General features: G+C 39.7%; 1 protein-coding gene across 5 annotated transcripts in view; it reads left to right on the top strand.

Annotated features, from left to right (window-relative positions):
- The window catches only part of plekhg4b (pleckstrin homology domain containing, family G (with RhoGef domain) member 4B), a 300,679-nt gene that overhangs the window by 219,832 nt on the left and 55,741 nt on the right, over window positions 1-25,106 (top strand). For 4 of the 5 annotated variants that reach the window (XM_073024173.1, XM_073024175.1, XM_073024170.1 and 1 more), the window contains 3 exons: window positions 15,911-17,240; window positions 20,861-21,079; window positions 23,001-23,124. In XM_073024173.1, the coding sequence (XP_072880274.1) occupies window positions 15,911-17,240; window positions 20,861-21,079; window positions 23,001-23,124 (1,673 nt within the window). The remainder of the gene's footprint in view (window positions 1-15,910; window positions 17,241-20,860; window positions 21,080-23,000; window positions 23,125-25,106) is intronic. The other variant, XM_073024171.1, reaches the window with a different exon arrangement.

The raw sequence follows: 25,106 nt of genomic DNA on the forward strand, positions 1-25,106 counted from the left end.
AATATCTTTCTGTGTAAATATCTCATATTACAACGTGGGACACCTGCAGCCGAAAATCCGGTGCGGCCTAAAATCCGGTGCGGCCTGTACAAGTAAAAAATTTATTTTATTTCTAAAATTAGAGCCAGCGGCTTTTAATCAGGTGCGCTCTGTAGTCCGGAATCTACGGTAGTTTTACTGGCTATTTTTTGAAGGCGTCACAGTCTGACTTGATCTGCTTCCACTCAATGCTTAAAATTTCAGGACATCCTAAGTTTCTCAGCCAGTGCAACACCACACCTTCTCCTGCAAGTTTTCCACTTGATCTTCCGTGTACATAAACTTTTATGGCATTTCCCTAGAAATTCCAGTGAGCATTTTTTAAAAGGTTTTTCACTGGAACAGCCAGTAAAAATGTTTCAAACACTTACAGTAAATCAGTGGGTTGAAAGGAATTGTTGATGATTTGCATCAAAACCTGATATCAGTACTGAGAGTGGGGAGGGAAGATAGCTAGTATTAAGAAGTGAGGGGGAGTGGTGAGACAGCGTCAAGGAGGTGATGGATGGACCAAGGAGGGCTGAACGATATGAGAATATGGAGCCAAATGGGGGAGATGTAGAGTTGAGAGACCAGGGCAGTTGAGTGATGGTGGAAGCAGATCTAGAGAAAGTGGCTTTAAACTGTTGTTACTTTTGCAAGGTAAACATCATTTTCCATAAACCACCTCGGAATAAAGACCAAATAATTTATTGACTTTCCAGTAATGTTGGTTAAGCATAATTATTTTACCAGAACAGCAAAGCGATAGCACCCTTTCCAAGTTTGTGCCTTGTAATCTTTTACATCCCGTCAGAGAGCAGTCTGATATCTCATTCAAAACCAAACAGGAGGTTGACAAAGATGATTCTAGAACTCAAAGGACTGAGTGAGGTTGAGCTGATTGGGGCTTTTATTCATTAGAGCACAGGAGAATGAGAGGTGATGTTATAGAAGTGTATAAGATCATGAGGGGCATGGACTGGGTGATTTCACACAGTATTTTGCTCAAGGTTGATGAATCAAGAACAAGAAGACATAGGTTTAAGGGGAGAAATTTAAGAAGAACTTTTTTACCCAGTATGTTGAATGAGCTGCCAGAGGAAGTTGTTGAGGTAGATCTATTAACGACATTTACAATGTTCTTAAACAGGTACAGTACATGAATAGGAAGAGTTTGGTGAGATATGCTAAACACTGAAAATTGGGACTGGCTTAGATGGGAACCTTGTTGGCATGGACCATTTGGGAGGAAGGGTGTGTTTCCATGCTGCACGACTCTGACCATAAGTATCTCCCATGCTGTAGCATCTCTTGCTATCCACCCAGACATTTGCACTTCCATCTCAGGAGCATGTTTGAATGCCGAATTTCTGATTCAGAGTTAAGGTGCAAGTGACTTCACCCAATATCCGGGGGCTTGGCAATGCCTTTCAGGTATGATTGGTTGCTTCATCAGTCTGAGATCTTGTAAGACAGCTGTCTACTCTGCCTTACTTCCGTTTGTGACAGGCCGGTAATGTGATAACCACTGTGCAGAAAACATTAATGAATGATAACAAAAGAAGTGATTTCTGTGGTGAAGTACCTTTACCTGAAGCTGAGAGGTAGAGAGAAACAGCATGACTGTAGGCCCTTCAGCCCTTCAAGTCTATGACAGCCCTCTCCTACCCGTTCACACTAATTTCTACATTAATTACATTTATTATTCCCCCCACGTTCTCATCAACTTTCCCCACCCCCTCCAACCAGACCCTACTGCAGACCCTACTGACGGGGAAATTACATCGGTCAATTCAACTACTAGCCTGCTTTGGGATGTGGAACAAACCAGAGCCCCTGCAGGGATGGGGTCACAGGGAGAATGTGTAAGTTCTACTCAGACACCACGCAGGGTCAGGAGCGAATCCGGTTCCTGGGGCTGTGATGGTGTCACCCAATCCAGACCAGGTGTCCGATTAGGCAGATATCCTTTTCCAATGACATTATTGAACCAAACAGATGGTTTCATTATGTTCACAACTGCCTTTTAAATCCCATATCTTTACTTAACGTAAATGCCAATTGCCATTTTGGGATTGAAGTTAGTGGGCCAAGACCCTAACAGCTAGTCTGATAACTTTAATGCTACACCGCTGTACCCCTGTTCCGGAGCATTTCATCTAAAAGAGGACCCCGATAGTGTTGCCTACCATCAGTATTTGACTGTTGGTCTGGGCTTAGACCAGCCTCCAGTGCTGTTGGTCTTGAGAGAGAAACAAATTCAGTAGTGACCCTCAAATTGGAAGAGCCATGAAAGAGTATGCAGTTCAGTGATATGTGAAAGTGTAGGGCTGACAAGATTGCTGCTGGGAAGCGCAGGCAAAATCAGCAGGGCTGCTTGCTGCTTCAGTGCTGTTGCATGCTGTGAGATAATGAACTCACGACTCTCTGACTCATAGGTATATATTAATGAATCTGTAGATATAAATATATAAACGCAGGCTTGCATATGAATGTCTTGAAAACACACATGAACTGAACAAACTGTTGTTGTCATAAAGCAGGAATAATCCCAATTCTGCATTTTGCAGAAGACAATTCATCGCAGCTGCCAACGAAACTTTATCCCGTGGAGACTGAGAGCTGCCAAAGTGTTTCCATGGTTTCCTTTGCATGACTAATAAAAGATTTGTAAAGGTGAAGTCATGTCTAACTAACAGCAAATTGAATTGTTTGAGGAGTTAAATAACGATTCAGCTAAAGGTGTGTCTATTATCTGTACATCCCTGTATGGATTAGCGTAGACAAGAATAGAATGCAAATGTATGTAAATAAATGCAGAGAAATACTAGTGAGAATCCAAAGCTGTGGCAACTGGAAATCAGACTAAGGAAATGTCGAGCTTTTGACTTTGGACTGGAGGAAAGCAGATCAGAATTTTTTTCTAATGAGCAGGAATCAAGGAACTGGGAAAACAAAGCGATCTGGTAATGGACTTTTAGGGGTGGATATTTTAACAATTATGGAAGTAAGGCAGGAAGATAGTTTGAAAACAATTTCACAATGATCCAAATGAATGGCAGAACAGGGATTAAGGCTAGTTCAGCCAAACACAAATGACCTCGAATGCTGGTTTTCAAACAACTGCTTTCATGAAATTAAAATTAATCTCTATAAACATGTATATATTCTTCCATATTACATTGGGGTTGAAGACTCTTTGGTCCTCAAGTTTTTAAAGGCTGCAGAATTGTCATCAAAGTGCTTTAAAAGGATCAAGGCCATATTCTCAGTATTGATCTAATTTGCGGGGGTAGGGGGGGGGGTGCGGTTTGGTGAAATCAGGGAACTTTGGCCTATAGTGCATTTATGGTTTGTTGTCATTTATTGTTTGTTGTCAGCTAAGGCTACTCTGGCCAGTGCCGTTCTTGCTTCCATTACTTTGAATGACTGTCATTTTCTGATTATATATTGAAATGTTATAAAAGGAGTCTAAATTCTGTGGCAGTGTTTACTTTGAGAATTGATGGCCTAATTGTCAATGTTTTCACCTTTGCAAATCTGTGTGCCATTTGATATTTGTATTATTCAATGTAAACTTTTAATGAAAGAGTTGCTTTTGGATTATAACCTGGGACAATAGTACTGAAAAATTCAGGAAATAGATATTGGATAGTTTGACGAATCTGGAATTGATAACCACTGAGTAAGGTGGCAGGATTTTTTTTTAAAAAAGTTAGCGCAAAGTGGAATGTTTAATTGTTGAGAACTGAAAGAAATGTTGACAAGTAAAACATAACACAAATAGTAGAATTTGAATAATTACATTTGAAAGGGAGTTATGGATTGTACTATTAATGTGGAAAATTCTAGAATTGTGGGTCAATCAGCATCTATGAATAGAGAAACATAATGAATATTTTAGTTTCATCGACATATCAGGATGGGGAACAGCTATGCAAAGCCAATTTTAAGATGCAGTAAAAGGTTGGGTACGGGGTGCAGAAGAGCTTATGGTGGAGAAAAAGGACTGTGCTGGAATGGAAGGCAGCTGATTCACTGACAAAAGGGGGAGGGGGTGACGGTACAAGCTGAATGTGATACCAGGAAACAGGAGGTATAATAGAAGGGGTGTAATGACGTAATAATTATCCAAAATTTGATGTGTAAAGTGGCTGTTGGAAAACTGAAATAACACAGCAGAAACACAGAACTTTGTGTGCAGAGTGACAAGTCTCCTTCTGTGTTTTGTCCCCTACCTCTAGAATATCCAGTCATAAGAAAATCTGTCAGCAACTACCTACTCATTTCTGTATGCTCTACAATGAAAACACCTCTCACTTTCAGTTCTGGTGAGTATAGGACCATCCTGCACAATTTCTCCTTGCCCTGTACTCAAACAAGCAGAATCGCTGCACTTCCCCCAGGGGAGCTACTGTACGTCCATTTATAGCCATGGAGATAAAATTGCTGAGCAGTAATCTAAAAGCAAAAACAAAACTGCCTGTGATAGAAATTGGAAATAAAAAAACAAACTGCTGAAAATCCTCCTGCTCTTATCCTGCTGAGTACTTCCAGCATTTCAGGCAAATAGTATGCCTGGTGAAGTTCCAATATTATTCTGCCAACATGCTTACATGCATCAAACTGAACGATTGGGAGCAGGCATAGGCTTCTTGGTCTCTTAAGGCTGCTCCACCTTTTAATAAGATAGTGGAATATCTGATAGGTACCTCAGATAAGCATTTTCATCTTCTTTTAACTCCCTTGCTTCATAAGTATCTATCTCAACCTCAAAGTAATGAATAAATCTCCTTGCACCACCCTTTTGAGAAAGAAAATTTCAAAGACTCTCAATCCAGAGGGAGAAAAGATGTTACCATATCTCAGTATTAAATGGGTGCCCCTCAAGTCCTAGATTATCCTACAGGAGGAAACCTCTTTTCCATTTAATGTTAGGACTCCTGTGGATCTCACATGCTTCAATCATTCTCTCTCACTCTTCTCAACTTTAGCAGATGCAAGACTAGACAGCTCAAGTTTTCCACATAAGACTACCTCCTTATTCTAGGTACTAGCTTAGTAAACTTCTTTGAATTGTTTCTAATGTATTAATAGTTCATTCGTTCATGTGCCATGTTGTATGAAGTGGGCGGTCATGATCTTTCCATGACCATGATTGTTCTTGGCAATTTTTTCCACAGAGGTGACTTGCCGTTGCCTTCTTCCGGGCAGTGGCCCCGGTCATTGTCAATACTCTTCAGAGATTGTCAGTAGTCGCATAACCAGGACTTGTTATAAGCCTCAACTGCTCATACACCATCCACTACCTGCTCCCATGGCTTCGATGACCCTGATCAGGGGGTCTCCTCCTTGCCCAAAGTTGACCTGCAGACTCGTGAAGGGGAGAAATGCCTTACACCTCCTTTGGTAAAGATGTATCTTAACCCCGCCAGCCAAATGTATTCATATTCTTCTTTAAATAAGTGTAACCATATTGTACGGAGTACTCCACACCAAGGCCCCATATCAGCAGATATAACCTCCCTACTCCACTCCCTCTGCACAAAACAGTAACATTTTGTTCTTCCAGATTCCAGCATCTGAGTATTTCACAACATTCTGTTATTGTTTCCTAATCACATGCTCTTCCTGTGAATCATGCACTCAGACACCCAGGTCACTTTGCATCTCAAAACTCTGCAACATGTTACTTTTTTTAAAATATTGCTGCTTCAACTGGTGAGCATTTTCAGCTCTTTCAACATTTTAATTGAACAAAGCCCAGCAAAATAGCAGCAAGCTTCCTTCTAATACTCTTTCTTCTGATTCTCTTGTTACCACAGACTCACTTACTAACTGTCTTTCTCTTAATATATGGAAATTCTTAACTGTGTTTCAGTGTCTGGTGTATTTGAAGAATGTTTGAAATCCTGTTCAGTAGATGATTCCTTGTTCACCTTAAGACTATATTTGGCATGTCTCAATTCTGTTTTAAGTCACAGAACCACAGTTTAATGTAGATCAGAGAAAGAACCTTTGGCTTGCTGAGTCTATACTGACCATCAATATCCATTCACACTAATCCTGCACCAATCGCTTCACATTCCTCTGAACTGCACCCCAGTTCCTCTACCCCTAACACACCAGGGACAATTTACAACAGCCATTGAACCTACCAACCTACGCACCTTTGGAATGTGGGCAGAAACGAGAGCATCTGGGAAAACCACACAGAGCCTCAGGGAGAACATGTAAACTTGACTCGACTCAGACGGCATTGAAAGTCAGGATTGAATCCGGATTCTGGAGCAGTAAGGCTGCACCTCTCCTTGCTGGCTACAGTGCTCCTCACTACAATCATTCAGTCCACTTGGATAATTCAAACAAGACAAATTCTACTGCTTCAGATCGATGTTTTTCATTTGTACGTTGATACTGTAATTCTCACTTTCTTGTGTTGCCCTGAGTTTTTTATGCCTCTTCCTGAGGAGTGTACCAAACACAAATGGCCTCGAATGCTGGTTTTCAAACAACTGCTTATATGAAATTAATCTCTATAAACATGTATATATTCTTTCATATTACTTAGGGGTTCAAAGCACTGTTAGGTAGGTTCAAAACACTTTGGTCCTCAAGTTTTTAGAAGCTGCAGAATTGTCATTCAAAGTGCTTTAAAAGGATCAAGGCCGTATTCTCAGTATTGATCTAATTTGCGGGGGTGGGGGGGCGTGGTTTGGTGGAATCAGGGAACTTTGGCCTATAGTGCATTTATGGTTTGTTGTCAGCTAAGGCTACTCTGGCCAGTGCTGTTCTTGCTTCCGTTACTTTGAATGACTGTCATTTCCTGATTATATATTGAAATGTTATAAAAGGAGTCTGAAGCCTGTGGCAGTGTTTACTTTGATGGCCTAATTGTCAATGTTTTCACCTTTGTAAATCTGTGTACCATTTGATATTTGCATTATTCAATGTAAACTTTTAATGAAAGAGTTGCTTTTGCATGTGAATCATGGTTTTACTTTCTTTTCAATGCCTATTCTGCCACACCGTCCTCCCCGCTGTTGTGAAGTAAACGCAAGTACGCTCACTGACAATCTTTGACCGTGGAATGATTGTTGGTGCCATTCGGGTTGGGTCTGAGTATCCAGGAACTGCTGATCTTCTGGTATTTTTGTGTACAGCGGTCTCTGGAGTTTTTACAGAGAATGGTGCGAGAAACAAAAAAAAGCATCCAGTGATTGGCAGTTCTGTGGGTGAAAATGCATTGTTAATGAGAGAGGTCAGAGGAGAATTGTCAGATGGTTCAAGCTGACGGGATGGCGACAGTGACTCAAGTAACTATGTGTAACAACAGCCGTGTGCTGAAGAACATCTCTTAGTGCATAACATGTTGAACCTTCAAGTGGATAGGCTACAGCACGACCACCAGCATACACTCAGTGGCCACTGAATGCAGTGCTACATTTAAAGATGATGCATAAATTAAGAACTGAAGCTTTTTTGGGGATATGAGTTAGCGTAGAATAACGGGCAGTTCTAGAGATGATCTGCCCTATATTAGATGGGTCATCTCATTCTTCAAGGTAAAATTAAAATAAAATTCTTGTATTTGAAATGGAATGTTCGGAACCTTAACCTCTCCGGTCTCCTTGGACAGAGAATATCCGTGCTAAACGCAGTGTGATCCAACATCCTCTCAAGGTCACTTTCAGTAAGCCTTGGAGCAAGGTAGCTACCTATGGGATTAAACTAGTGCCACAGTTGTTGAAGTGGAAGCTGTCTTCAGTAGCTGGAAATTTTCCTGACATGTTGTGTTCCTGATCCTTTAAAGGCTACCTGCTGAGATTTAACTACTGTATGTCCCAGTACAGAGTGTTGTTGTAAGTTGTCAGTGTAGCTCGCCGGTCTAGCATTTCTATCATCTGTACTACGTTTGTTATTCTTCAAGAGCTTTTTTAAAAACTGTATTAAGGAGCCATATATCAATGTTTTAACAACTGTAAAACTGTATAGACTTTGTTATACACACAAAATGCTGGAGGAACACAACAGGTTAGCCTTTCAAGTTAAAGACCTCTGGTGAAATGACTGGAACTGTCTAATCACATTATGAATATTTAAATGCTCTGCTATCACTTTAGTAATGAATTCTTCCACTTGCCCCACTACTGAAGCAACTGTCATCCGTTGTTCCCTATTGTTCCTTGTTTTGAAGAAGTGTTACATTTGTTACCAGAATCATTTGAGAATCTAGGAAATTTTGGAAGATTACCATTATTGCATTTAGTCTGACGAGCTTTCCTCAGCAGTGGTCAGCAAATGGAATTATTGGTGCAGCTATATTAATAAACAGTAATGGCCAGGTTTATGGAAGCACGTTGTCCAAACTGCCTCATGAATTCCATATGAACTGGGGGTCAGCCTTGTGCTCACATGCACAGTTATCTTGAAACTATGAATTTGCTGCATATTTTCCAGTGTTTGAGAAGGGATACAAAGGTCAGAATGTGAGGTGCATCTCAAGTACCCAAAGGAAGGCAGCCAAACAGCCGCTGCCTTTTAACAACAATGTCTTCAGAGACAGGGATGAAGATGCAAGTGCTCACTGTCTTATCAGGACTAAGGTTTTGCTAAGTCTAAATTACTTGTGACCTTGGGGATACTGTAATTGAAATGATGTGGTGACATAAGCAAGCATCCTTCCTCTCCTAAGTAGATGTGGAACTGATGTTTTTCCTGGCTGGGGTGTGTACAACCCAGAGTCTCGGTTTCTAAATAAGGGGGTTGTCTGCACAAGGCAGAGATGTGAGAAAAAAAAATCTTCAGCTAAGAGAACTAAAATTGTTTGAATTCTCCACACATGAGGGTTGTGGAGACTCAATCATTAAGTATTCTCAGAGGAAAAGAATGATTGTGAATATTGAAGGAATCAATGGATATTTGGTTAGTGTACAAAAATGGCCCATCATGGGCAGTAACCTACACTCATCTTCTCAAGACGATGTCTCAAAAAGGTGACATCCATCATTAAAGACCCCCACTGCCCAGGACATGCCCTCTTCTCATTACTATCATCAACAAGGAGGTACAGGGACCTGAACACATGCTCAAAGTTTTAGGAACAGCTTCTTCCCCTCCACTGTCAGATTTCTGAACTGACAATGAACCCTTGAACATTACCTCACAGTTTTGGCTCTCTTTTTGCACTGCTTAATTTATTTTTAATGCATATCTTTTCTTAAAATTTATAGTATACTTCATGTATTGCGTTTAGCTAGCTGGTGGCGTAGTGGCATCAACGCTGGACTCTGGGGTGAATGGTCCCGAGTTCTAATCCAGCCGGCTCCCTTGCACGCATTCCATCCATGCCAGGTTGAGCGTTGAGCTAGCAACTCGACCTCGTTAAAAAAAAAACTGGAGAATGCTACAGAAACACCACATGATGAGCAATCACCAAAAAGACCGGTGCAAAAGGCTTGTCACGACGGTGCCCCAGTGACTCCACCAGGAGTTAAGGGCCTTCTTTTTCTTCTTCTTCTTGTATTGCATTGCGCTACTGTCACAAAACAACAAATTTCATGACATGTCAGTGACAATAAATCTGCTTCAAATTCTGAGGTGGCACAGATAAAAGGTCAGCCTTGATCACGTTGACTGTTGGAGCATGGGTCAGATCATGGCCTAATTCTGCTTTAATTTTTATGTTCTTACTACTTTAACAAGTTTTAGTCATCTACCCTAATTTCTCCTGGTGTAGTTCAGAATCAGTTTGTGTCTAATGACATTCCTATAAAGAACACTAGTAGACTCCACATTCTGAAATAACTACTGTAAGGGAGTGGAAGTGCCTATCAACTGATGCTAGACCCAAGGCAAGTAATATCTTGCCATCTTATCTGTTGATATGTTTTGAACAGCATGCTTTCCAAACTTTCAAATTCAGTTGCAATAAATATTTCAGGCCACCTGAGGTAATCACTATTCTACTAGGGGTTGGTACTAACTTGTGAAAATAGACAAGATTAAACATTGATAACATTCCACTTGATGACCTTTTCACATTCTGGTCTCTTCCCAGGAAGCAGTGACCATACCCAGTTAACGAGTTGGAAATAAATGGTAAAGAGTAACACATGAGTAGAGCCTCTGCCTTGATGAAAATTGTAAACTTCACAATGTTTAACATCTGAGTGGCAGCATAGGTCCTGTCAGTGCTGGGCAGATCTGCTTCTACCTTCTCTGTAGCCAAGCCCCCAACAAAAGCTGTCAGTGAGTGATTCAGCATTGCAATCCTGCATTTCCATTCCCTCCTCTCTACTTGCAGGAGTCACTAGACTGAAACACTTTATTGTTCCACGCTTGGCTCTTATAAGTTTGAAAATTGCTTGAAACTGCTGGAGCCTGAACAGGTTGTTTTGACCCAGTTGCGATTAATTTGGTTTCATGTGAACTGTTAATCATCTCAGGTATTCCCACTGGAGTTTGTCCAGTTGCTAAACACTTTCCAGTGGTGGGGGCACAACTGACTAAAGAACTGTGCTGGGTCATTTGTTCCCATAATGAAGATTTTTGAGTAAAAGCAATCAGGATCATGATTTTTTTTCCCTTGTAAGTTTGTTGTTTCAGAAAACATAAGAAGCATATCAAAACAACACACACACAATACTGGAGGAACTCAGCAGAAAAAGAATACAGTCAATGTTCTGGGCCAAAACTGTTAGGCAGGACAAGTATATCAAAGAACGGTGGATTGTTAATGACCCTGTATATGTTGAGCCAAGTGTAGTCACTTGTAAATACACTAACTTCTCAAGTATGCTTCTCCTATTTCCCAATTTGAATGCGACAGCAGATGATTCCAATTGGGGCAAGCCTCTGTGTTACCTGAGGAAATACACAAAAAAACAAATTGCTGAGATTCCACAGGATTATTTGCAGGTTTCTGAACTTAGCACCTTGAGAAAGAAGGTCAAGGAAATTCCTAATTTGATGGCTCTGACTAATTGTTTGGCTCCCACCTCAATAACAGAACACTAGAAGAGTGAAATCCTTGTTCAAAAGATATTAGGCCCGGTCAGACAACAATGAAGCACTACATTGTCAAAGAGATCAACTTCAGGATGATGTTAAACTGTCTACCTTCTCAGGTTGAAGAAAAAGACCCTCAATGTTCCTCTCTTGGATTCACCAATTGCTTGCCAGCTCTTGCTCCACCTCTTTGCATTGTCTATCTCCATCTTTCAGTCCAGATGAAGGGACTGAATCTAAAATGCTTACTGTCTACTTCCCCACACAAGTGCTGCCTGACCCATTGAGTTCCTCTTTTTTGCTCCAGGTTCCAGCATTGGCAGTGTCTTGTCACCAATGGCCCAATGCTGGAAGAGCAAGCCCAACCCAATAGGTTTCCCTCCTTTCCATCGCTAAATCAGATAGTCAGTTCTGAAACTTTCCTATTGCTATCTCAATGTTCTGCATTTCTAATTCATTCAGAGATCCTGAGGTCATGAAATGTTGTTTTAGTAATCCATATTTTCCTGCTCCTAAACTTTCTCCAATAATCACTAACTGCAGTGTTGAATCAGATGGAGATAAACTGGGATTTGATTCAATTTTGATTTCTTCAGGCTAACTTTTGTGATGCTTTTAGTGGTCTCATATGGATGAGGGCAGCAGGATGAGGTGCAAATGGGAGAAGATAGTGTGCAGGTTCAGAGAAAGCTAATGTGGATGAAAGTGGACCAGGACATCAGGATGATGGAGTCGAGAGGGATGGGGAGGGATATTACTCCACTGATAAAAGAAAGAGCAAGTAAATCTCTTAAACTGTAGTAAGAACTTCAAAGAAATGCAATGTAATTGAGATGTATAAAATTGTAGAAAAGTAATAAAGTATTTTTATTAGTTTCTGTGATTTGTAAAATATTGACTGGAATGTTTTAGATGTTGATAGTGCTCCATAAACTCCATTAAGACTTTTTAGAAAACTGAAATAAAGTAATTGAATCATGCCTGTGGATTGTTATAATTCAGTAGCTGTTCTTTCTTTTCCAATACATATCCCTTTGTACATGCGAATAAATTGCCCCATCTGGAGGTGTGATTGATTTGGCTTACAGTTTCTGCTGCAGAAAAACGCACGTCCAAGGAATGTGATTAGGTGGCCAGGCAGCTATCTCTGGGACTGACTGAGAGGGTGGTCAGCAACCCTGTGTGTGGTCAAAGTGGAGGCTGGAGACCTGGAAGTGAGAGTTAGTCAGACAATCTAGCCCATTGTGGTCAGCAATGTCTTCAATCGTGTAATTCAGAAAGGATGTGACTGCAGTAAGCATGTAAAAAGAAAAGAAATAATTTTCATTGGGAATCACTTTTTCTTCTGTTATTTTTATTGATTGAATATTGATCTGTTTGACACATTGTATCATTTCTGGTGAATGTTGTGCCCTTGTAATAATTTGTTTGTACTTTTCACAAGCACAAAGGCCACTTGAAAATTCTGTTTCACTTTCTAAGCTTTGTGACGTTTTAGGCTACTTTGTACCCTTCCCCTTTTCTGGTCACTTCACTAAGTGGAATTTTCCCTTGCTACCTTGGAGATGGCCTAGAGAAAACACAGTGTCAGATTTAATGAACCCAATGCTTTTTACTCTTTCTCTATGGAGATAAAAGAGACATACTTTGTTAGTGCAGTGATCTAGCTGCGGCCTAAAAAAATCACAGACAGCTTGAATGCAGTGAGTTTGCACGCAATGATGATTGTGTTCCATCTTTCTGTTGACATATTAAACCAAATTTCCTTCTCCTCCCACCCCCCTAACCCCAGATATAAGATTACTTGACAATGCTCTTAAGAACCGGAAAATTCATTTTTAAACAACGTCATTAAAAAGAAAAGAACACATTTCTCTTTGTCACATCTTGCTGCAGGCAATTTGGCTGTTCTCTTTCCCATTGTCATATTAATAACTACCACCTTAAAAAGTATTTCATGATTATCAACATATTAGAAAAATCTGAAGTCATGCAAAAAATAAATCTTTTCTTCCTTCTGCACTCGATTTTGTTGCCCTATAAATATTCACTGCTTGGATTGGAGAGCCTATTATATTTATCATTTTATTTAGATATTAAAAATAGCACTTTCCAAGAACTATAAGCATCTTTACAACAAAAGCGTTAAGATAGACATATATTAGATATAGACAGCGCAGAAATAAATATGATCTTAAGTATATTTGTCAGAGGTTTGTTAACAAAGCTGTTCGATGGACAGGTAGAAGATCGTAGTTCTACCGGGTCAGAGAATTGCAAACTATGGAAGTAGGCTCTTTACACCACTGTTTCTACACTATCACGTACCCAATTGTACTAATTCAGCATCAATCCCATTTTACTCTCCCAAAATTCTCCCTTTCCCTCAGATTCTAAAGCATATCTGGACACTTGGTTGTCCTCTGCACAATTTCCATAGGCCAGTTAACCTACAGACCTGCATGACTTTGCAATATGTTAGGAATCTCACGTGGTCACAGGACAAACATGCAAGTTTTACACAAATAGCACTAAAGGTCAGGACTGAATATAAATTATAATTGCTTCTGTGAGAATAACCACTGCTTCACTTAAAAAAAAAAGGCATTGTCATCATGGAAAATTACTTCAAATTTATCTGCCTGATGACTCAATCAGTTTGACTGATGAGCAGACAAATTATAGGCAGTGGATTGTTTTTTGGTTTCTATGTCATTTATGCATTCAGGTCTCACTTCTATGACATAATTCAGGCTGACCCTCCCAGAGACAGTACGGAAGTGTAATGTTTTTCGTTATTTCAGAAACAGCCATGGTCTGTTTCTCCCACACTTTTACAAACATTTCTAACAATTAATACCAACAAATTGGGAATAAACGGAGTAATTTTCCAGTTTTAGTAAATTCTTGTGACTACTCATCTCTATTCATTTAAATGATTTAAGAGGGGTAAACCCCTCTTCTAATGTTTCCCAATCTCTGGAGCCCAACCCAGTTAGCATTAGTTATAAGAATAACCTGCATTCAACTTGTTGCTCTATCACAAATCAATTCCATGTGCAACTGAATACCTTTCACATAACAGAAGTGTCATTTAACATTCTAGAGTTCAGATGTATTGTGATTTCAGTAAGTTCTGTTGCTATTATTAATTAAGGAATTGTGTTTTTCTACGACATTAGGACATCACAAATCACTTCACTACTTGTGTTGTCAGAATTGTAGGAATTACTATGCTAATTACCCTTATTGTCCCAATGCTCATTTAGATTATTCATTTCATAGTTATATACCACCAGAGCTGAATACCTCAAATCTTTACCATTAGGCAAAAGAGCAAAATTAGGTTATTCAGCCCATCAAGTCTACTTTGCCAGTTGGTCGTGGATGATTCATTATTCCTTTTCAACTCCATTATCCTGCCTTCTCCCCATAACCTTTGACACCTTTTCAAATCAAGAACCTATTACATTCTGCTTTAAGAGCACTCAAAGAGTTGGACTCCATGGCCCTCTGTGGCAATGAATTCCAGATTCACAACCCCCTGGCAATAGAAGATCCTCCTCATCTCTGTTCTAAAGGGATGTCCTTTAGAACAGGGATGATGAGGCTGTGCCCTCTAATCCTAGACCGTCTCATTACTGAACACACCCTTTCCATGTCCACTCTATGCAGGCCTTTCAATACTCAGTAGATTTCAATGAGATTTCCTCTTCTCCTTCTAAGTTCAGGTGAGTACAAGTCCACAGTCATCAAGCACTCCTCAGAAGTTAATCCTTTCATTCCCAGCATTATTGTTGTAAATGTGCTCTGGGCCGTCTCCAACTCCAGCACATCCATCCTTGTATATGGAGCCCATAGCTACTTATAATACTCTAAATATGTCTGACAATATCTTTTAAAGCCTAGGCATTACATCCTGATTGATAATCTAGTCTTCTGCAAATGAATGGTAACATCTGAGTTATTTACCTTACTACTGACCTAACCCTGTAGGTTAACCTTTAAGGAATGCTACATGCAGACCACCAAGTCTCTTTAGACCTCCGATCAGTGAATTCTCTTCCCGTTTGGAAAATAATCCATGTCTTTATTCCTTCTACAGAAGTACATGACCAAACACTTCCCTACACCGTATTCCATCTGTCACTGCTTTGCCCATTTTCCCATCCAAGTTCTCTTGCTTCTTCAACACTACCTGTCCCTCCATCTTTCTGTGTATCATCAGCAAACTTGTCCACTATAATTCATACAGATCTTTAGTCCATGAAGTGAAAATTTGTAGCCCCAGCACTGACTCCTATGGACCTTCACTAGTCATCCACAACCAATCAGGAAAGGCCTTCTTTATTCCCACTTTTTGCCTTCTGTCAGTCACCCGATCTTCTATCCATGCTAGTACTTTTCCTGTAAATACATAGACTTTTGTTTAGCAGCCTCATGTGCAGCACCTTGTCAACAGCCTTCTGAAAATCCAAGTAAACAACAACCACTGACTATCTTTTGTCTATCCTGCATGTTATTTCCTCAGAAATTTCCAATAGATCTGTCAGGAAACCATGCTGACTTTGCCCATGTGCTTTATCATGTGCTTCCATGTACCCAGAAACCTTGAGTCCAGAATGGAGATGGTTGGGTAATTAACTCATTGACCATTCTAGGACTTCTGGAAATTATTGGAAATGATCGATCATCCTGTGACTTATTTTGTCCTGGTGAACCATCATCCACTTCCTGCATTTTTCCAGAAATGGTCATCTGAAACGGGCAAATGTGGAGTGAAGAGTATACGTGGGTTCAACGTTTTTGGGATATAAAAGGTGAAACAAAGCCAGAAGGCTCCCAGCATCCATTAACATTGCTTTACTTTTCTTTGCAGGCCAAGTATGCAGGGCTCATCTTCCGTCATGAAGGCTGGCCACTGTGTGTCCACGAGAAGGTGGTGGTGCAGTTAGCATCACTCCATAAGGTCCCTCTCAAGGCCGGAGACTTTTATATTCAGGTCGCACCACAGGGGAATCAATCTGCAAAATTGGTGCTGAAGTGTCTTTCCAAAAATGGGCAGTCAGTGGAAGAAGTCCTTGTTCCTGAGGATGTCTATGCAAACCTCTTCACTATGGACTTCCTGGAGAATGTGAACCGTGAGCACAAGTGTTCCCTGCACAGTTGTCTCCTAACGAGTGGCACTGTTGTTCTCCGAGTACACTGGAAGAACGTCGTTAACCCCGTGTTTGTCAACAGGCCAAAAACCGCTCTGACTTACGAACATTCTGGTTCCGATCACTATGACCAGCTAGCACCCACCACAGAAAAGATGCCGCAAATGACAGAAAGCAGCAACTTGCCAGATCACTGCAATTCTACTGAAGCATTAGTTCCAGTGGAAAAAACAGCAATGTTAGGAGGTAGAGTGAACTGTGGGATTTGCCTCTCAGAAGACGTTCAATCTTTTGAGAATAATGTCAAACAGATGATTTCCAAAGGCCCTGGGGAAAGAGACAGTTCATTATTTCCCCCAAGTTCAAATAGCACTGATGTAGTTCCTTTACCAAATCTGGTTCGGCCCAGTCCTCTTACTGATGAGGTCCCAACAGTTCACAATGAAGCTCTGGTGGTTCCTAGCCCTGAGACCAGGAATACTACAAAGGTTTTAACCTTTGCCACAGACTTAAGTAGTCCCTGTCAACGGAGGAAGCAGCACCGAGACTCAGTGTACTTTGAAACGAGACGTCTGTTTAGAAAGTCATACATGGAGGCTTTGCAGAATCCTATGCAACTGGGCTTCAGTTCTGAGGCATCCATAGCAGAGGAAATAATGGAGCATAAAACTGAGGTGATCAATAATGGAAACTTAAGGATATTTACAAAAAGACCTGGTGATAAACTGAGCCAAAAGCATGGTCTACATGCTAGTAGTTCTGAAAATAAAGGAGGGAGTGAAGAATCTAAAAGCACCCAGCACTGTCGAGACCCAGCTGGGCCTGTGATGCTGCAGGAACGTTCTTCCATTCCCAGCAGTCAAGTATGTCGTAGAAGATCCAAGTCTTTGGATATGGCTTACAAGAACTTACAGGAGAAAGCATTAAAGACAAGATTCTCTTCTGGTGACTCCTCAAGAAAAAAAATATCAAATGGTCACATGGTAGAAATGGATAAGTTGAATTCTGACACGTGTTTGACCAATACAGGAAGCAGCTCCACTAACCCAGGTAAATACAGAAATTCAAATAAACCGAGTGAGTTTGTAGGTTTTTTTGCCGGTCAACAACAAGTTTTAAAATTTTAAAGTAAGGGAGGAGCAGTTATTTAAAAAAAATGTTTGATACAACGTCACAATATGAAATTCTTTACTTGCTGACAAACTTAGGAAGTACTGTCCTTGTCCATGGTGAAATTTTGTTGCCTCAAAGACAATCTGAATCAAAACACATTATCTTTCATTCTTGAATAAGTTTGAAGGCTTCAAAGGTCTGAGGATTTATGGCTAAATATCTGATGTACAGATATTTACAAAAGATATGTACAAAAGCATCGTCATCTGTTAAAACCAAAACAAATCTCTTGATGTGAAGAATAAACGTTGATGCATATTGAGCAATTACAATTGCCTAGTCAACTCCACCCAAATAACCTGGAGGAATATTTTCTTTTTAAAAACCTTTGTAATAAAAGCTATATTTTTACAAACAAAACACTTCAAAATTTGCTCATGAATCTTCGCAGTTCAGTGACAAAATGCTAAAATCTTCCCCTATATATACCAATGCACAATCCAAGATTTGTCAGTGGATTCCAACTTGCTGTGTGTGTTTATGAACCCTGCATTGCACTTAATTATGCCAGTAGTAGAGGAGGGCAAAGGGCAGGTGATCACAACTAGGAAGAAAAGTCCAATTCATGTTTCTGCATCTTACTAGCTAGGTTTATGTGCATAATGGTACAGATATTGGTGGGGCAACAAACCAAACCTCAAGGTGCTTGGAGCAAACACTATGGGAAAATTAATGGGTTGCAAGGGTATGGGGTGGGTGGGTATTTCCTACTGTATCCCCAGCTGCACTACCCAATATTTACATAGAGCAGAAGAGAAGCAAGGCAGCCTGCCAAGCCAGACTGGGATCCTGCTTAACAGTGGAAAGTACTGGGTATGGTAAAATTCCAATAGTCTGCTAAATGACTATTCAGCAATCGTGACGATTCAGCATTTGGTTTGCCGGGTAACTTTTGCTTTGCAATTCCACTCACCTAGCCCTGCTTTCTGTATTCCCCTGGGGGATCACGCTCCCTGTTCTCTCTTTAACGTACACAGTTCACTGAATAACTTATTCTAATATTACGTAACATCCTAAGAGAAAAGGTGACTTGGCATGTCAAGGTATTTTTAGGAATAACATCAAATATGCTGGAAAATGACTAATAAAGCACCTCCAAAGTCTCGTCTGTGTTAGGTTATTAGAGTTTATTGTATAATGTTGAAAGTTTACGATGTTAGAAGTCCTGCATCTCTGATGAGATGTCAAAACGAGGACTTCCCTTTGTCTGATCAACACAAACTCTCTCATGGCACTATAGGATAATATGGATTCTCCAAATAGCACCACTTGAAAAGTAGGATTGCCCTTTCTCCATTGATGTAGGTCAGTTATGTTCTCCCATTGAGCTAGTGACTATAATTCAAACAAAATTATTTGACTATGAAGTTTATTGGAGTGTCCTGAGGGCACACTATGTCCTGCACTAATCCAGTGCCCTCCTTAAGTTGTCCGAGGCTTTCCCTGGCTTCGGCCTAGAAACCTACGTTACCTTACCGGCAGATGCGGCAGTATGATACCTAGGTCACCTTCACATCCTAAAATAATGTGTTAACGTGATTTCCAACCAATATTTGTGGTCAGCAGCTACCACAAATCCTAACTGGTAACTAAGTGTTAAGAGGAATTTTTATCATCATTTTTTTGACAAAACAAGTAATGGACAGCTATGTTTATTTTTGGAATTCTACCTCATAAAAATAGTAATGGATCAACAGTGAAGACATGACCAGGAGGTTATTAACTGAATAGGTATTTACAGCTTGAGTGGTCGAGAACATTGAATTTGACTCATATCTATGTTTGTGATTATAAAAACTAGTTCTGGCAGGAGAGTAAATTGAGATGTACTGTCTATCCACTTCAAAACCATCCTAGTTTGGCACATTACCAGGAGACTGAAAGTGCCCAATAAGGGTCAGATTTCCACTAATTCTGGATCCATGCTGAATTTGTTGAAATGTCATGAACAAAATCTTACGTGTCTGTTTGGCATTTAAGCATGTATGTATAAGAGGGAGGGCGAGAGAGAGGGAGAGGGAGAGAGAGAAAACACAAACTATAACAATGCACATATGTAAACAACAGCACACATGTAGACAACAGCTCGTAGAGTTAAGGGGGTCATTGCTCTAGAACAAATAGATCCATACATTATACTTCCTCCCCCTTTAGATTAATGCAACATATGAGGGGTGATTGATAAGTTCATGGCCTAAGGTAGAAGGGATCAATTTTAGAAAACTTAGCACATTTATTTTTCAACATGGTCCCCTCCTACATGTACACACTTAGTCCAGCGGTTGTGGAGCATATTGATCCCTTCTTTGTAGATGGTCCACAGCAGGGCTGATTGATAAGTTTGTGGCCTAAGGTAGAAGGAGATGAGTTATTGACTTAAAACTTTCTGCATGATCACTCAAAGAGTTGAATTGCACGTGCATGTAACACGAGTGTCTTGGACCTCCAGGTGGTCCACAGCAGGGGTGATTGATAAGTTTGTGGCCTAAGGTAGAAGGAGATGAGTTACATAGCTCTTGATGCATGCATGTGCAGTTCAACTCCTTGAGCAAAAATGCAGAAAGTTTGAACTCATCTCCTTCTACCTTAGGCCACAAACTTATCAATCACCCCTGCTGTGGACCATTTCTGGAGGTCCAAGATGCTGACTTCTACAAAGAAGGGATCCGTATGCTCCACGACTGCTAGACTGTGTGTAAATGTAGGAAAACTAAATGTGCTAGATTTTCTAAAATTGACTCCTTCTACCTTAGGCCACAAACTTATCAATCACCCCTCGTAAAGCTGGATATGTACAAAACACTAAACACACACAAAATGCTTTTGGAACACAGCAGACCAGGCAACATCTATAGGGAGAAGCGCTGTTGACGTTTTGGGCCGAGACCCTTCATCAGGACAGACATGACCATCACTGACAGTTAAGTCCCTTGACTGTAAGGTGTCCATCTTTGACACAATCAACTCACTGTGAGAGAGAGAGAGAGAGAGAGATTTTCCAGACTTAATGTGAGCTAGGAAGCAGTTAGAATGAGTCAAGTCCAGAATGGATTGACCTAGAATGATTAACAAAATTATCTTGTGGACACAGTGACACTGGCTTTGAATTTCAAAAATGATCCATTATGGGGATTATCATCAAAGGCCAAATAACTGTTTTATGTGTTATGGCTGGAAATTTGTACTTGACAGATTTTGCAAAGTATTTTTTAATCTCTCAATGTCTTTGCAAATACTTTTAAAATATATTTTGTTGCTAAAGATCATGTGCGTGGGCAGAGGAAGCTGGAGATCTCACATAGAAAAATGAGAGCTTTCACATTTTGGGCACTTTGCCCAGTGTCTTATCAGTGTACCCATTTTATAATTTTGTTTTTTTTTCATAAATTGTTGAGAATAATCATTTTGTAAGTTGGTTCAGTGCAGTCCTGAGTCATTTATTGTTGGAGTGCTGTAGAGCATGGTAAGATCACTTAAAGAGATTGATTTCCTTTTAGCAGGCCTCTCGCAGAGCTGTGTGACGGAGGCAGGAAGGAGGGGCAGCTGCCATGCTGTTTTAAACCAGATGCTGGAATCTACAGAGTCTCCTTCCTCACCAGATTGTCCTCAGGCCACAGCGCAGGTTCAACGCAGTGCCCAAGCCTGCAACAGCTTCCCTGCTACAGCTGCAGAGGTAAACCTGGATCTGCTGCAGTCAGGAATCGCTCAGTTACCAGGTTGGTATGGTCAACCACCAGAAAATGAATTACAATGAAGAAAGTAGTTTCAACTAAATTAGCTTGTTAACTTTTTTACGTGTCAGCAGGAAGTTTTGAACTGTAAAGCACGGGATAAATAAATTAATACTCAGAAATGTATTGAAAATAACCACATTTCTTTCCATCTGAACTGATTGTTTAGGCACCCAGAAGCTCAAGAAATAACAATTAATCTTCCTACTTCCATATTACTGCCTTTAGATTCAAGACTGAATGTAACAACTTTAAATAACCACCATTCCCACCTATTTCATTTACAGACTTCTACCATTCGCTTTTCTTTCTTTGAATAAATTAAAGAACAACACTTTGAGCCACTTCAACACAGCAACTGAAATGTAAAATGTAAGAGAGGGAAGCAGAATATTCCAACTTACTGCAGATTTTTCCTTGTACTGCATCTCATCTCTGACTTTAAGAGTTGCGTCAACCCTAATTTTTGGCAGTTGAAATGTTGTTATCACAAAAATGTTAACCAATTTGGAGTGATAGATGCCACCCAACTTGTTTCAAATTTCCAGAATCTACATTATTTTGTGTTGTAACATGTAACATGAAGTCAGAAATAAGCAAAACTATGGAAGGAGGTATCAGTTCAAATTTCTTCAATTTGACATGAATAAATCGTTATGGTGGACATTAAATGCTGTAATTGGAAACAGACTGAATTTCTTTAGCATTGTGATTCTATGCAAGCAGGATAAATATATTCTGAAAGCCAACAAGCTCCAGCTAAATAAATGTAGCCTTTGTGGATTTAACAATAAACAAATCAAATGAAATAGAATAAAGAAAAAATGGTCTTACCAATCCAATGGGAAAAAATGAAGGAAGCCTTTTGAGGCCTATAGAAAAACTGGAAACTTCTTTTAAGGGTGTTTAAATGGACAAACACAGAAATTATTTAAGGAAAAGAATAGCAGTTGCAAATCTTTCTTTTCAAATCTTTTTATTATTATTATTATTATTATTATTATTCAAAATACACAGGTACATCGAAGTAACAACACTTACAATGCCTCAAAAATTATCTTAAAGATTGAAAATTTTTGTGAATAAAAAACGTCTACTAAGCAAGAAAAGTGAGATAAAAAAAGAACCCATTGAGGACACAACCACGGAGCCATGCGTCATATAGAAAGCTTCTAAAAATAAATATCAAACCTTAAGATTTGCAGTTGCAAATCTTAGTGAAGAATTATTATTATTTTTTCCCATACAGTGCCACCTGACAGATAAAGCAAATGGAAGTAAGCCATTTGCCCACACAAACATGTGGATATATGGGTTTCTGATTTTACCCTTTCTGCAGATTTAAAGAACTAAGTAAAATCAGGCCTCAGGGTTTATTTTTTCAATCCCAAATATATCTGCAGCCAGCAGACCAGTGTTGCCAATGTATAGGAAATCACTAGCATTAAAGTTTCTCCACTGGCTCAAAAAGTAGCAGATTGACTTCCTCAGCAAATCCCTCATCCACAGTGTGAAGTTGCTGACAAACATTGGCTGCATGTCCCCAGAAATGTTAGTTCTGAATTCTCAATCCTATTTGTGGCCTCCTCCAGAGCTATGTTATCCACTGCCTCTTGCCCATAGTGTCCGCATCAGAAGTTACTCACGATTTCCTCTGTCTTTCTTATTCTCAGGTTCCATAATTTAACCAAGCAGTTGTGATCTTCTTTTCCTCAAAAGCCTTATCATTTATTTCCATCTCCCAAACGCCATGGAGCACAGTGTGAAAACTTTTTCATATTATCGTTCCACATGCCCATGTGGAGGGCATCTCCAATAGAAATGAAATGCATATTTTGTTTGCCAGGGAGTGAAAAGGTAATGAAGCATGAACTCATGACCTCATTTTGACTGATTTATCCTATAGGAAACAGAGACAAAGCTGGTCGAGCTGTAATCCAGATTTGGACACACAACATGATCTGGTTGAATCAAAGTTACCCCAGCACAGAGCTGACCAATTTACTGGGGTATTACTACACCATTCCTAGGTATGGAAAGCGTGTGTGCACATGCGGACACATATTTTATCTTTACTCAGAATGCTTTTGTTATGAGTATCGCTAGTGAGACTTCTATTTATTGCCTCACCTCAATTCTGAGGTGCTCGTGGGCCATTTCAGAGAGCAGCTGAAAACAACCACATGGAGTCAAATACAACTCACATCAGCAGACTTCCTTCCCTGAAGCAAAGATTACAGTGAGCCAATGTAATATTTTCTTTATTTTTGTTTCCACTGGTCTCTATTCCTGTACTGAGGATGCAGGAAAATTCTTTGATTTCTTCTCTTCTTTGCATCAAAACTAACATGGCTTAGACCAATAGAAGCTGGGGTGGAATTTCCATGCATCGGCATTACATTGTTGTATTTTCAGAAACATAAAAAATGATAGGGATTTACATCTCCTGCGTCACTAAAAACTAGGCACAATAACAATGATGGTATTGTTTAGATAATAAAAAGTTCAGACGTGTTGGCTCACTCAAACAATGACGTTAATTGGCCTTGTCCAAAGTGGCCACATTGGGAACATCTGTTATTTTGATATATTTTGCTGCTTGGGAAACAAAGGTAGCAAATGAAACAGATGATAAAAAAACACTCATGTTGAAATTGAGGGAGAAAACTGGAAATGGCATATTGAACAGCTAAAAGGTAGCTGGACAAGCGTCGATAAGTGGGAAGCCTCCATGTAAATGAATTTGAGTCATGCTGAATCAAGCCCATGCAGTTACCTGGTTCAGAGACAGACAGGCAATTGAACTGACTGTATGCACAGGTCTTAACACTCAGGTGATACACTACTGAGGCATCAGCACTGGACCGCCCCAATGGTTCTGACGTGAGGCAAGCTGAGTAGAAATTCAACTCCTGTCAATGCACCATCGCTTAGCAATAGGCTTCAAATATCTGACATTCATAGATAGTATTAGCTATGATTTAAAACATAACTAAATCCTGTGAAAGCCTAAATAAAATTTTGTCCTGATTGCAATCCTGGGAATTCGCATGATAACAAAGAATACCAATCCTGTTCCATGCCAAATTTTAGTTTTTTCACTAAATAAAGTCATCAAGTTGAAAGCTTTTCACCTGTGTTTCTGAACACCTACTAGAAGAAGAAGTGCAACATGGAGAGGGGAATAAAATTACCTTGAAGTTTCCTCCATGTCACTTGGACTTGGGCATAGATCAGTGATAGTTCGTTGTTATGAAGTCAAAATTAAAAAAAAAGTTTAACTCAATAGCACCAGCAGTTATTAACTGAGTTACACTGGATCAGAACATCTCACTAGAACATTTTCAAACAAATTAAATAGTGAAGAGTGCCTTGTTGACATGAGCTTTGTAAATCTGAAAAGAAGAATATATTTCAGCTTTACTTCGACAAGAATGTATTTCCGGATTTTGAGATATCTTTGCTGCAGAAATAATCTCTTCAAATTGGAGATAAAAGGAGCGAAGACACACAAAGCAAAGAATGCCTGAAAACAGCAAGTTCAAAGAATGAACAAATTACTTCCATTAAATACATCAAAATAGATTCTGTTGATTCAGTTCCCTCAGCTGCCTCAAAACAAGTGTTTGTGTTTGTCTACAGCCCTTGCAAATGTTTTCTGGCATGGACTAAAAGTTTCCTATAAAACTTGGCAAGGTTAGCTCAGGATGTGTGTAGACACTTTATTACAAACTGTGAGGAAAAGGTATATGATTTCTTTCATATTCCTTTTTCCTTCCTCACCGTCATGTATGTGTAGTGTAGCAAAGTTGCCATCAATGTCTTGAGCCATGAGGCTGAAATTCTGTATGCATTCCTAAACAAGCCTAAAAGATCACGTGATATATTGTTAAAGATTTAATGCTCAGCGAACATCATTATTTAAGACAGACCAATGGAACAGGCCAATTATTGCTGTTTGTGCACTTTTGCTGTTTTCTAATTGGTTATACATTACAAAAGCAAATAAAGC

Source organism: Hemitrygon akajei, chromosome 20 (genome assembly GCF_048418815.1).
Source record: "Hemitrygon akajei chromosome 20, sHemAka1.3, whole genome shotgun sequence".
Classification (NCBI taxonomy): Eukaryota; Metazoa; Chordata; class Chondrichthyes; order Myliobatiformes; family Dasyatidae; genus Hemitrygon; species Hemitrygon akajei.